This window comes from Pollicipes pollicipes, unplaced genomic scaffold (genome assembly GCF_011947565.3).
Source record: "Pollicipes pollicipes isolate AB1234 unplaced genomic scaffold, Ppol_2.1 Scaffold_3087;HRSCAF=3621_pilon_pilon_pilon, whole genome shotgun sequence".
Taxonomy (NCBI): Eukaryota; Metazoa; Arthropoda; class Thecostraca; order Pollicipedomorpha; family Pollicipedidae; genus Pollicipes; species Pollicipes pollicipes.
Genome location: NW_023596225.1, coordinates 34,803,014 through 34,816,577, shown reverse-complemented (window position 1 = coordinate 34,816,577; position 13,564 = coordinate 34,803,014). Strand labels below are relative to the sequence as shown.

Below are 13,564 nucleotides of genomic sequence, written 5' to 3'. Positions count from 1 at the left end.
TTGCCTCTCTCTCCCCATAATTGACCTAGTACATCCAAATTCGTGTTTCTGACCCTCTCTGCAACACGTCGTAAACTTCACTGAGGCTTTTTTACTAAATGTGTCTACTCACAGGGCCCATGGAAAATCAAGTTGCCAATATAGTCTCAACATCTGCCCATACAATTCTTAAAACTTCATCGTTTTATCGGACGGCTTGATAAAACCAGCCAAACACATTTAACAGGAACTATTGTTTTTTTTACCACATCAGCCTGTTCAATCACAAAAAGGCGACTTACAAGCAACAGAGTCCGTTTACAAATTTTAGTAGGTACTTTATATTTTTTGTCACTACTCTTAGTAAGCTAACAACTGGAGTTATCTATGCCTTCTCAAAAACAGCGATGATCGAGAAACGTGACACACACTTTGTCCAAATTTGAAAGGTGCGGTACTATTCTGAGGAGTTGGAATAGAAAAGAGCGTTGAAGTTTTGTTGCGAATTATCTTGACTTCGTCTCGCCTAAGCTCAAGAGACTCATTAGATAGCCTCGCCCAGAGTTATTTTCTGCGAGGAGGCTCCATTTTGTCTACAGTGTCCGAAACCACCTAAAAAAGTTTTCCACAGCTCAAAATCCGTGGAACCACTCGTCGCAGGAATGTCCTTTCATTGTCGCGGTTTGCTGTGGTTGAAGGGATCTAAGGCAGACAAAATTGAAAAAATTATGTCGCGAAAAATAATTGTGATTTAATATCCTTAGTCGGGGGTGTAGTTTTCTATTCAGTTACAACAAGACATCTCATCGCGAAAAACCACCGTCAGTTAAAACACTTACCCAGCGGTGTGGTTTCCTATTCATTTGGGAGAGGGGGCTTCAGCCCCTCCCCTCTTTGGGCTTCATTCCCCAAACTTTGGGAAGAAAGTGTGTCAAATCTGGGGAAAAACCTATTTGTTGACACATTTTGAGGTAGGTCGGGGCATTTTCACTGTTCAGCCTCCCCCCCAACCATTTTGGGAAACTACATCCCTGCGCTTTCATCATGCGAGGGGGTTCTTTTTCGATCCAAAGCTTGGACCCGGCTTATGCCCCTTTTGTGGAGTTACGAAGCCAATGAATGATATTTTCCAACTGGGTGAGCGGAAGGGTCCCTTCATTTCTTCCCCCCCCCCCCCCCCCCAGCTTAGCCCCTCCCGCGGACGCCTGACCAGTGGACCGTCGGTGTGCTGGTGAGGCACGGTTGAAAATTATTGGGAAGTGATATTCATGGCCTGGTTTGTCGTTGTCCATTTACGTTCAAGCCTTTTTATTTTTTGGACTTGACGTTTTTGCTTTACTTTTGTCGTTTTAGCTTACTCAGCTTGACGGCTATCGTGGGCAGCTTGCATCCGTTGACTATTCCGCCTTGCCTTCTGGCTGCCAATTCCGTTTGACTTTATCGTTTTGTTGGCTTTTTTATTGTTTTTTGACGTTCTGGTGGTTTGGATTTTGCATTTGACGTTATCCATTTGACTTTTCATTTGGTTGTTTTGCTGCTTTTGACCTTTCTTCGGATTTTTGCCGGATATGTTTTTGTATATAGCTTGTTATACTTGCTTGACTTTTGTCACTTATCTTTTGTCATTTGACTTTTGGCCTTAAACTTTTTGTTTTTCGTAAACCCTTCTACGGGCCTCCAGATCGACCAGGAGATCCCACCCAGTGTCACCAGAATGACAGCCAGAAGACACTTCGCGATGGGACGAAATGGCCCTTGAGCCCCTGACCGGAAATGGTAATGTGTCCCTGGTGTTCTTATCAGGGGGCCCCTTGCCTGGAAGCAAACAATGGGTCTTAATATTGTCGAATAAAGTGGGAGTCCTATTATGTTGGATGAAGAGAGTCGAAATGAGTAAGAAAGTTATATTTGCAGAATAGATTTGAACAAATCACATCAAAAGGTTTGAACATGCGTTTGCCACCAGACGGCGTGCGCCGTGTTAACCTTTCTTCTGAACAGATTAATAGTTAAAACAACATGAAGAATAGAGATTCTTCCTTTACTCTTCCAGTTTCACCGCCAGATTCCAGTGCCACTGGGTCTTGATATAAGATTTGATGTCCTGAAGCGTGTAAAGGTACTTTTTTAAAGCGTCATCATATTCATCCGCCCGTTGACCACAGTTCAGCATTAGCTGCTAAGCTGGCGTGGCGCGGCCTGCGATGACTGCAACGCCTGGCGTCAAGGTTTTTGTTACTATAATTTGCGAGTGCGCATGCTCAAAACTACGTCACTGTTATAAGTAACAAACCGATTGTGCTTGTTTTTAAAGGTAATTGCTTCAGAAGTGTCATCATTTTCGTCCACCAGTGGCCCACGGCTAAAAGTTGGGCGCTTGGCCAGCGATCCGCGCGCTATGGAAACTCAACGCTTGGTGTTGAGGTTTTTGTTACTAAGATTTGCGGGCGCGCAGGTTAAAATACACGCTACATAGATCGTATCATTAAACGATCCTGACTGAATGTTGATCGTTTCTATGCAAACATGGCTTGGCCACGTTCATACACATTATTGACCACTCAATCTACAATCAAATTTTCATCTTCAAATTTCGATCACATATATCGATCTGCAATGTGCTTTCGCGATGTCCTTAATATCTGCAGAACCCAGATAAAACATACAGACAAATTTATCGGTTTGGAAAGAGTCCACCAAAACACTATAAATTAAAGGCCCCGGTGATTTATTCCATGTGAACGTTCAACGTCTGATTCTGCAGTTTACCGACTTCAAAATACAAACGAAATTGAACGATAGCTTCTGGTTTCTGTTCCAGTTACAAAGTACAAATACAATAAAGCGAAGAAAACCGCACCCCTTGTTAATAAGTACCCTGTGTCCGTGTTTTAGGGAGGCAGGGTTCACCATAATATGGGCTTTTGTCAACCATGTGTTCCCCTATGACAAGTATCTGGCTGCGCCTCTACCTACAGACAAAAGCAAATCAAGTCGGCTATGTTGAGTGATGGGCAACTGAATATCTGTTGAACCAATTCATGCTTAATGCAGGCAGCTTCCCGGAGGCTTTTTTTGCCACGGTGGTGTAGTGTAAGGGAATATAATTCGTACTGTGGCAGGTGTCCAACATATGCCTCACACACCAATTAGCAGTAACGCTGATTCAGAAATATGCAACGAAGCAGCCATGCGATCAGTTCGCAGCCAGCCATGCGGGAGGCAGCCCGGTCAGGGCAGCGGCCGTCGACGGCGGGCGGGAGCAAAGCCCAGATAGGGAATACATGATAAAACGCCCTTCATTCTTTGGCTTGGTTATAAAAGAGAATCTTCAATTTTATGACTTGTGTCGCATTTTTGACAGTTTCAAGTGTCTGAATTTTTCTCCGCCTAAAATGCGACGACAAGTCTTATCCCAGCCAGCATGTCCAGTTGTGACCCATATGGGTCCCAGTTGGACAGTCATATGGGGCCCACCTGGCCTGACCACTTTGGTCACATGTGGGCATGTCATGGGCAAACACCTGGGTTCATAGGTGACTCTTGTTGGGCTCATGTTTGGCCTAACTAGGGCACACATGGGGCCCATCCAACGTTTACAACCGGGAACCATGTGGGTCCGAGATGGGCAACCGAATAGGGCCCACCTAGTCTTGCTACCTCGGGCCCATGCGGGCATGTCATGGGGAACCAACTGGGTCCCACTTTGAAGCCCATGCGGGCCCTTGTAGAGCTCAGCTGGGACACACATGGGACCCGCCTAGGCAGCCCAGATGCGACCCACCTGGGCCGCCCAGTTGGGACTCACCTGGGTAACTCATTTGGAACCCATACGGCCAGTCCAGCCGGGACCCATGTGGCCAGCCCAGATGGGATCCATATAGCTATCCCAGATGGAACCTTTTTAACCACCCCAGATGGGTCCCAGTTGGGCTTCACCGATCGGCTGCCATTTCATATTCCATCTGATTGATCGACCGCCGTAATTTCAGACAGACTGCTTCATGTCATCGATAATAAGCCAGGCCAACGTTTGTTCACCATGTTTTTGACCGAAATTGCCTCGACAACAGCACCCTTGCGCAGACCATACACTTCCCTGTTATCATGCCCGATGCGACAACCACTAAACTATTCAACAGATGTTAGGTGTTGCCGTTGCCGTCGTTCTCAGCGCGATGTTTCCTGCCGTCGTCACAGTCTCTCCCGCCAAAACCATTTTCCCGGCACCTTTCCCGTTTTGTTGCGGAAGACACAGTAGCGCGGTGTGTTGCGCAGGGTGGCCGCTGAAAATGGGGGTATTCAGTACCTCAGATTACTGCCCTCGGAAGCAGTGCAGAAGCGCACTACACATGCACTGCCTCGGAGTACATGTATGGAACAAACTTAGCAAGAAGGCACTTACATGGAGTACTTGCATGAAAGCCGACTTGAGTTATGTCTTCCTGCGGTCACAATAACGACAAAAAAGGCTTCATGGTGCCAAATCTGAGTGTGAGTGATTATTCATGTACACCGATTCGATGTTGAAAGAACTGATCTTTTGTTAAGCTATTTACTGAGGTTGAAATAATGAGGGCATCTGTGTCGAATAGCAGTGCAGAAGTGCATTAAGCATGCACTCCTTCGGAGTACATGTATGGAAAAGACTTAACAAGAAGACACTTACATGGAGTACTTGTATGAAAGCCGACTTGGGTTATGTCTTCCTGCGGTCACAATAACGGCATAAAACTCATTCATTCATGGTATCATATCTGAGGGCAATCATGCGAAACGTCTATATCTTATGAGACAGAAATGGTGTGTTGTATTTGATTTTCCCAGGATGATGCTGAAACGCTTATCAGCCATTATTAGAGAGACTGGAGCGTAGTAGCTGTCAGCTGTCTATACGGGAATACGATATTGTTTCGATAGATCATTTTGTTTTAGAGCGGCTGCTTTCCAATACACTTATTCATTACAGAATGAGTTTGGGTCGTTTTAGTCAATCCCTCCTTGCCCCTACAAAGGACGGTCTGTGGCTGGTGGCAACAAAAGCAGTCGCCAATCATTAATAGGTGCACTTGTTAAAATGTCCGAAATAGATTGCTAAAAAACAGCCAACTCCGGGAAAACACCGTCAGCCCACCTTCAAAGAGAATTCTAACGCTTTTTTCCTTGTCACGATTCCAAAACTTGGTTTACTAATATTTACCCTGGAAGGTGTTAAGAGAAATGAAATAGATAGAGTGGGTTTGTTCTCGCCATGTTCATTTTGTGGAATTACAAATAATTGTGGTAAGAAAATCCTCGCTGTAAATTTTGGCAGAATTGTACGTGAAGTACGAGCTGAACATCACAAACCCATATGGTCCAATACCCATGACTTTCCCAACCATGACGATTCTAGAGCAGCACCAGTTGTCTTTGACGTAAGCGTATGATTGCTGGGACATCTTGCTGGCAGATATACTGTTTTCGGGCGACCAGGAGCAGTGCTCAAGCAGCGTTCCAGAGCAGAGCAGCCGCAGTTCTCAGCAGCATCTGGTTTTGACGAGATATCTCTTCAAAAGCAGCCAGCGAAGTAAAGGCGCATGCAAAATCTGCCGCACTGTGAATCGAGGGGTCATGAACGCTCGATTCACTTTCAACATTCTCACCAGCCTATGCTCAGGCCTTATTTTGGCATCTACCCTGTGGAGGCAGATGCCTCTTCAATGATCAAAAATGCCTACCAGCTGGTGGATTTTTACCTCCCCAGGAAAGACAATGTTGAAATGAACGAATAATCCTGGGAGGCTGGGCAGACTTATTTGTCGAATGACATAGATGACCTGAATGGGCAGGATTGTGCATTACTGAAAAACAGCTCTAGATGCATATCTAACATAGTAGCCATGACATTTGAATAAAAAGCGATAGCAACCTCCACCTCCATTGCCCCCGCCCCCGGCCATCGGACTCGCTTTCCAGGAAAGCTTCTGAAGTACGCCCTGAGTTTCCCCCCTCCCCCACATTTTGAAACGTTCCTACGCCTTTGGACGTGACCGACGTTTTTTTAGGCGAACCTTGTGAATTTCTTTTCCTTCGATGGGAGTGGAAAATCTTCTGCAGTTCGGGATACCACTTTCTATTTGAATGCGAGTTGCTTTTAGGGCGCGGCACGATCGGTCAGCTGGTGGCCAGTGGGCAGTATTACCGGGCTTCGGGGTAATACTGCCCACTGACTCCATCGCAGCGGTTACCGGACTTTGCTGTTTGGTGTCCTTGTGTACATTTCTCCGCAGGTTTGAGTACGCATCGGTACTAAATACCATTCCTCTCTTAGTAAGTATTCGTACTAAATATTCTCGAGGACGTGTTGTTAAAATATGGGACTTGTAAACCAGACGGAAAGCTACGCAGCTATGACGTATAGTACGCACGGTCTCCGAAAAACTGCTTTAACGGTACGGGACCTTCGTATCTGGTCGCCATCGGGTGCAACGGCTCCGTCAAATACATGCGGTGGTGCACAGTTCGTTGCGGTGTAATTCCTTATGACATAGCTTTCAACTACCAATACCGCGTGAGTCAGTGGCTGTGATTTTTGTGGTTTTCAAATGAAACAGATATTTAAGTGACGATGTACCTGAAGGGTTGGACGAGGGTCGATGCTTTCCCGGCGCCTTCTACCCTGATAAGAATAGTATAGAAATTGGCACTCGCGTGCAATATAAAACCTGAAGTTAGAATGATTAAATATCAATATACACTTTGGGTTCAGATATTGATCAAGTTGTTTCTTTAGGCTCAAAGTCCTAATCCAGATACAGTTTGCCAAAAGTTGTTCCAATGTGGAGGATGCCTCTGGAACATCTGTATGCTGAACCTCATGCTTACATGGCCTAAACTCAGCCAGAGCCAGATTGCACTCAATTTGCAACTTTTTTACAAAGAAGTTTGTGTAGCATGTTCCCCTGAAAGCAACATAGTAATATCATTATTCCTTGAAACATTCACTTTGTATGCACCAAAGTTGGCATTGACTATGGGTCAAACTTTGAACACGTGGAATTCCAGTGTGCATGCACTCAAAATTGTGTGGAGATGTTGCTGCTCTGCTTGATGGGTTTGGCAGAACAAGTCATTTTGCAGCACTGATCTTGGGTATACTGTTTCTGCCCCATGGATTGTTCGTCTCCGAATGGTGCTTGCTTCACCGTTTTGTTTGTTTTGTGGAATTTTAAAAGGCAAGATGATTAACAGTAGCTCTTGATTCCCAAAAATGTTGGTGTTAATACATATACACAAATGTATACATATTAGTATATATATTTATGTATAGTGGTACTAGAATGCTTTGTGAATACCTACATGAATATGGTATGCTGGTTTGCCATTTTTGTGTTAATGCCAAAACTTTAGCCCAGTGCCTGCCCAATCAATGCCAAACCTGTCCAAGTTCTTGCACTGTCTTTTCTCACAGTTATAAATCTAAACCCACCTGACTTGTTTTTTCCTCTCATGAAGGATAGGAAGACTAAGTTAAGATGGGGACAAACAACAATAAAAAGATGTGTGTCCAGATGATGTGATGATGTGCTACAGAACCATGCTGACCTACGGAACAGAACTAGAGCTAGCTACAGAACCTTGTTTTGCTTTAAGATTTTTCATTGTATTTTGTACCATTGCTCTTAAGGTTATTTCCCACTGGTGTATGTTCACAGGCCCAGAAACATTTCTAGCATTTTAAGAAAAGTATTTGTTCAAAAAAGTTTGTATGGGCAGCCTTGGCTTCAGAATACTTTTCAAGCATACCTTGTTATGTGAACCCTGAACCCACCACATAAACCATGGGTACCAGTTCAGCACATAAGTTGGCTTCTGTTTGCTTTAACCAGGTGGAAATGCAAATTGTTTTACATGCTGCACAATGCCACAGAAAGCTGCCCAGATCTAGGCTAACCCATGTTGGCCAGTTGCCAGCTGACCTTTCCATTTCAGTCAGACTGAACCATGCACCTGTTCTGTGGCTTGTACCCAGTGCCAGTGCCAGGAAATGAGTTCTTTCCACTAGACCATGGGAGAGCATCTTTGCACTAGACCATGGAGATAACTGACAAGAAGGGATAATCATCAAGAGCAGAAAGAACCATATGCATTTGTCTTTCATAACATTGTCTTTCATATTTCAGGATGTCATCGAGAACAGATGACATTTTGTTTGGTCATGCCACTCTTTTGGATGAGCTGGACAGTAAGTATATTTTGACTGAATCATGCTTTAGACAAGACCAAATGATTAATCTATATGTTGGTAAAAGGCAAATGTCTGCATGAGTGAGACGCATGTCTATATGCAAACAGGTATCTGGTTCCATTGCATCACAACTTTGGTAAAGCACAAAGCTTGATGCTCAAAACACTTGGGGTTGATTCAGACTGAACCCAACTTTTAAAAAGCATTTTGCAGTTGACTTATTCTGACTTCAATGTCATTTAGGCATTCATACTCTCATGTCATGTGGAATTGATTTGGTTGGCAGGAGCATAGGAGAAAACCTCCTCTCTAACTGTTTTGAAGCCCCACTTGGGACATGAATTTCAGCATTAATGCAACAGTGTATGTCTGTAATGTTTAATGTGTTTGATCAAGATGTTTGAATAATTTTAAGGTGTTTTAATGTGCTTAATGTGATGTTTATGTTCAACATGTTAGAATGTGGCAATATTATTTTGCTTGCATGTCCTTTTGGCTTAACTCACTGAAGACTCTGCTAACTCTGGCTACACATCACAAGAGAATTCAAGGAAGTCCATTCCATCCTGACTCAACACCTGTCATTCTTCCAACTGCACCCAGAGTCAGGCACAATTGTGATCCCCTGTGTCCACTCTACTTTGTGGCTAATAGTTTTACAAGCCATTGGGTAGATGTATCATGGTGTGAATCAGGTCAAATTAAAAGCAGTTCTCAATTTTACCTCACTGTTCTTCATTTGTATTTCTTTTCTGCATTGTGTTTGACATTCTGTACTTGCAGAATTTGTATTGTCTGTCTTAAATATCCACCATCAATGGTCCCATCATATTGTTGGCTCAATAGGCTTGTCAGCAAATGTCTTTTGCACATGTGACAGCATACCATTGTGTGTGTTGTGCTCTGCTCACTGTGAGATACTGCTAATCAGAAACGAAGTTGTATAATCTAGTGAAAATGTCCGTGGCTGGTGCGTGATTTGTTATACCAACCTTTTGACCATGTGACTTCAACATACAACTTGTTTAGTGAGTGTAGTTGTGACAGTACTGTGAAATACCTGCCTTGTGAATGGCTGGCTTCACTTTCCAATAGTCGGTTACAACGATACGCCTAGTCTGGACAGCCCAGTGTCACCACTGCCTGTGGCCGCAGGGAAGGTGATGGTGCTGCTGCGCGACGGCCGGACGCTGATCGGGATCCTCCGCAGCGTCGATCAGTTCGCCAACCTCGTGCTAGACAAGACCACCGAGCGCATCCACGTCGGCAAGCAATTCGGCGACATCTACCGCGGCATTTTCGTAGTCCGCGGCGAAAATGTCGTGGTTGTCGGCCTGATCGTAAGTTTCTGTGTGTCGGCGGCTTCGGTCTATAATGGAAAATAATGATTACGCTTGTAATGAAGTTCCGCAGCACTGCCGGTAATAGGAGCTGCTAGTTTGGTGCGATTTTGTTGAAACGAAAAAGGATGAAATTGTGATACCCAGATTTCAAAAAGGCATCAACATGTACATAAGGCGAAACAGAAAATATTGTCGCCCTACTTTGCTTGCACCTGCTTGCCACAGTTGAACCATTGGGGATTTTGGAATGCTTACGATAAGACATGTAGGTGAAAAACCTAGCTAACCTCACTTTACCAACAATTTCATTTTTACCAGTTTTCCGCATTGCCATGTATCACTGTGGCACGGCAGGCCATTTCATTGTAATTCGTGTCTCGCCCTGTGCGCGTGACGCCAGGGTGGGTGTGGTCCCTCGCGTGCATTAATACATGCACATGTTCTCAATTGGCTGTACCCGGCGCTCATAACCAAAGCCAACTTATTCATCGATAAGCGGCCAGCTGGCGGACAAAACAGCGGACCTTCTCAGGAACGATGAAGTTCAAACACGGTTTCCGTTTTACATTCATGCCCTAGCTGATGAAGTTATGCGTACGTGACTGACCGCAGAATGGCACTAGCAATTCAAGGCGCGACAAGGGGCTTGCGGCTTCGCGAAGAAACACGTTGGTGTCGGACCACGAACTGAAAGACCAAGGGCTTTAAGTTGTGTGGGATTGAAAGAGCTGATTGCGTTGCTTTGCTGATCAGATCAAAGACCGATATTTGAGCTAATGGGCATCACGCGATGTCTCCACGTTAGACTTTCGTGATTTGTGCGTCATAAAGCAACCAGTTATGTGATAGCTGGCCGAATTCAGATGTGGTGTAATCCAGGAAATGCAAACGCTAAGAATCTCTTGCTTCTTTTCACTGTCTTTTGCTTTCCTAAACCATTAGAAAAACTACTTGATCAATATGATGCAGCGTTAAAAGTATGTTGTCTGTGGCCGGTGCAGTTTCATGGATTAATGACTTGCAGCAGCAAGTTTTTAATGAGAGCGTCCCACCTTTGAGGTATATTCCAAAAGCATAAGCTAATGAGACCGCAGGACCAGTTGCGTCTGATATAGCACCGGGTAGCGCCACTGCGGCACCCTCCAGACATAAGGTTATCAATTTTGATTATTTTCAAGTCCAAATTACGCTGCCAATGTTTTGCAACAGCACTACGTTTCTTCCCTGCAGTTGCGGCCACCGCCATAACAACGACCGTGGGCGTCTACTAGTGCGAATAAAGGAACGTTTGTGATTGATTTAGCGGGCAAGGGCCTGTCACCGACAAGTTGATTGGTTGAAGTTTGAACCAGTGCCTCATATGGATCATATAAACTCCCATTCCCAAAGCCAAAGTGCGCCTCGGAAAGAGCCTCTGTGGTTAACGCCATAGGGCAAAAATCCAAGCGATATTATAACGTTTCATTGAATTCGCAGGATAATAGCATCACGTTCGCATATCTTTTTGTCTAAACAGAGTCTTTCAAGCTTTCGTAGCATTTGTGACGCAAATATGTTGACACATTAGTGTGTTGCAAACATTACTGAACACACACGTTGGAAAGGTAAGACAAATGAAATGTATTACTTTCATAACGGTCAAATTCACATGCAGTTTAAGATACCCATCCATCTCAGGCGACGAAAGAAAATATGACCGATTTTACATTTCAGCCGCGGATGGATAATGCGAGCCGTCGACAACGAACACGTGCAATGCACCCATAATTAGATACGAATCCAGTGCATTTCCTCTGAATGTTTTGATGTCACATGGCAACAAACTGTCGCCGCGCATACGCTGTGCTCAGCGCACGTGTGCTAATAATATGTGCAAATGCACATGTCTTGCATACCTTCTTGTGCTAAACATGAGCATAAGTCATTCCGCATTTCGGAATCAATTCAATAGCGACGCAAAGGGCATGTCGCAACATTGAAAAAAGATAACGCACGCGTGTAACAAATTGCCTGACTCGAAGCTCGCTATCGCCCCCCGTATTGCTTATTGCCCAAAGCCGACTACTTTTTTCTGCCCCAGTGATAGCATTTCAGAATCCGGTATGTATTCGCTATCGGCACCCCCGGTTTGTATTTTAAAGTTTGTCAACACACAAACGTTGGGGTCGGACTAGGTGAATCAATACAAAACCGGGGTTATCGATAGCGGGCTATAACGAATTTTGAGGACGAGAACAGGAAACAAGTAGTGCGCTTGGGGTAGTGTGTAATACGGGCGTGATAGCAAGCTTCGGAGTAGGCAAACTGTTACACAGGCGCGTTACCTGGTTTCATTGTTGAGATATGCCGTATGTGTCGCTATTGAATCGATTCTGAAGTGTAGAATAACTGCTCGTGTTTAAGAGGTATGCGTAGCGACGGTAAGTTGCCATGTGACATGGTAACATTCGGAGGAAATGCATTGAACTGGTATCGAATTGTGAGTGCGTCACATGTGTTCTTTGTTAACGGTCATCTGCTCTACTTTCGTTACCTCAGAGGGATGGGTATGTTAAATTGAATGTGACTTTGGGGTTTTCTTGATGCGTGCCTGAATATGTTTTCATTAATACTTTTGCCTGACCTAGGCTAAAGAAGGGGTAGAAATACCCTGGAAGCTCCCGTTCAGTACAAGCAAGCTGGTTGAAGTATTGTCTTTACATTTCCATAGTGCAATAAACGTATTTGCCAGAAGAAATACACCTTCTTTGGACATTATTTATGGAAGATAATTTTTAACAGTTTAACCACACCCAACCTCGCGATTTTTGAAAAGCAGACTGCTCAATGTCGGATGATCAAAACAACCACGTGGACTGCAGGGTAAGGCATTCGCCTTGACGTGCATATAACCCAACGTGAGGGTGTGGTCTGACCTTCCCTGGACTCCGCGTGCGCTGGGACCAGGTCGGGTCTGAGCCACACAAGCCCGATTTCCATGAAGGTATCCGACCAGTTGGAGGTTGGAGGTTGCCTGATTGTGAAGTTGGACCCTTCATGGCTCATGGTTGTCAGGTCGGACCGTATCGTTCCGTGGCACATGTGGAGAAAATGGACAATCCATGTTTGGTTGTGACCAACCTTATGTCCTGCAAAATCCTGGCGCATGTCTTGTGGTTGGCTTTTTAAATTCAATACGCTAAAGGCAAAAGGTCAAATTCTTCCTTCACGAACAACATGACAGGAATTTACAGCTGTTTTCAATGCTTGTTCGTGGTGCGTGAATACTCCGGTTGTTTCTCCATGCCGCCGTCTGTTGAGCTGCAACGGGGCGTGCTGGGCGTGGTCCGTCTGCTGACGGCCGGCCGCGCCTCGCCGACAGGACGAGATGCGCGAGCCGTGCGTCGGCCTGCAGGAGGTGACGGTGGAGGAGATTCTGGAGGCGCAGCGGCAGGTGCAGGAGGCGCGCCAGCAGCAGGAGCAGCTGCGTGCCAAGGCCATGAAGGAGCGTGGCCTGACGTACACAGCTGACCTGGGGCCTGACGACATGTACTGAGGCCCGGCGCGATGCGCTCTGTCTCTCCGCGGCCGCAGGCGGTGTCGGACGTCCCTGGTGCGCGCGCTGCCGGTCTGTGGTTCTCGGTACCGTACACGTTGGCGTGCGCGCTGCCCGCGGGTGTGTCTGCGAACAGTTCAGTGTGGCGACACTGATCGCGGCGAGGCAGTGATAGGTGACAGGCGGAAAGCTATGTTATTTATGAGCGCTTTGTCAGGAAGACCGTGTTCTTTTGTCGTGTGAGAAAAGATGCACGCTTGAGGGTATGTGTTCGCGGTGTGTGGTGAGGGATAAGCTGTACTTTGAGCGTTTTGTAGCCTTGTACGCTGTGATATCAAACAGGATTGGCTCGGGCTACCATTTTGGTTATTTTTGCATGTACTGGATTGCAGTTTCTCTCTGACTTATGGGCGCATCAGCATTTTGTGCATCACATTTTCGTCATGAGTTACACCATCGTTATTAAAGAATGCTCAA

The 13,564-nt window shown here is 45.4% G+C and overlaps 1 protein-coding gene across 1 annotated transcript; it reads left to right on the top strand.

Annotated features, from left to right (window-relative positions):
- The first annotated feature begins 6,438 nt into the window (after window positions 1-6,438).
- Window positions 6,439-13,518, top strand: LOC119089498 (U6 snRNA-associated Sm-like protein LSm1). Its single transcript, XM_037212222.1, has 4 exons — window positions 6,439-6,532; window positions 8,145-8,206; window positions 9,365-9,549; window positions 12,914-13,518. The coding sequence occupies exons 2-4, from the start codon at window positions 8,146-8,148 to the stop codon at window positions 13,085-13,087; spliced, it is 420 nt and encodes a 139-aa protein (XP_037068117.1). The 5' UTR covers window positions 6,439-6,532; window position 8,145; the 3' UTR covers window positions 13,088-13,518.
- Window positions 13,519-13,564: the final 46 nt, after the last annotated feature.

What these genes read in the sequence shown, in the direction of transcription:
- LOC119089498 (XM_037212222.1), top strand. Translation starts at nt 8,146, where the DNA reads ATGTCATCGAGAACAGATGACATTTTGTTTGGTCATGCCACTCTTTTG. An exon ending in TCTTTTGGATGAGCTGGACA is followed by an intron (nt 8,207 to 9,364) that starts GTAAGTATATTT and finishes CTGTGGCCGCAG; the next exon opens with GGAAGGTGATGGTGCTGCTG. An exon ending in TCGTGGTTGTCGGCCTGATC is followed by an intron (nt 9,550 to 12,913) that starts GTAAGTTTCTGT and finishes CCTCGCCGACAG; the next exon opens with GACGAGATGCGCGAGCCGTG.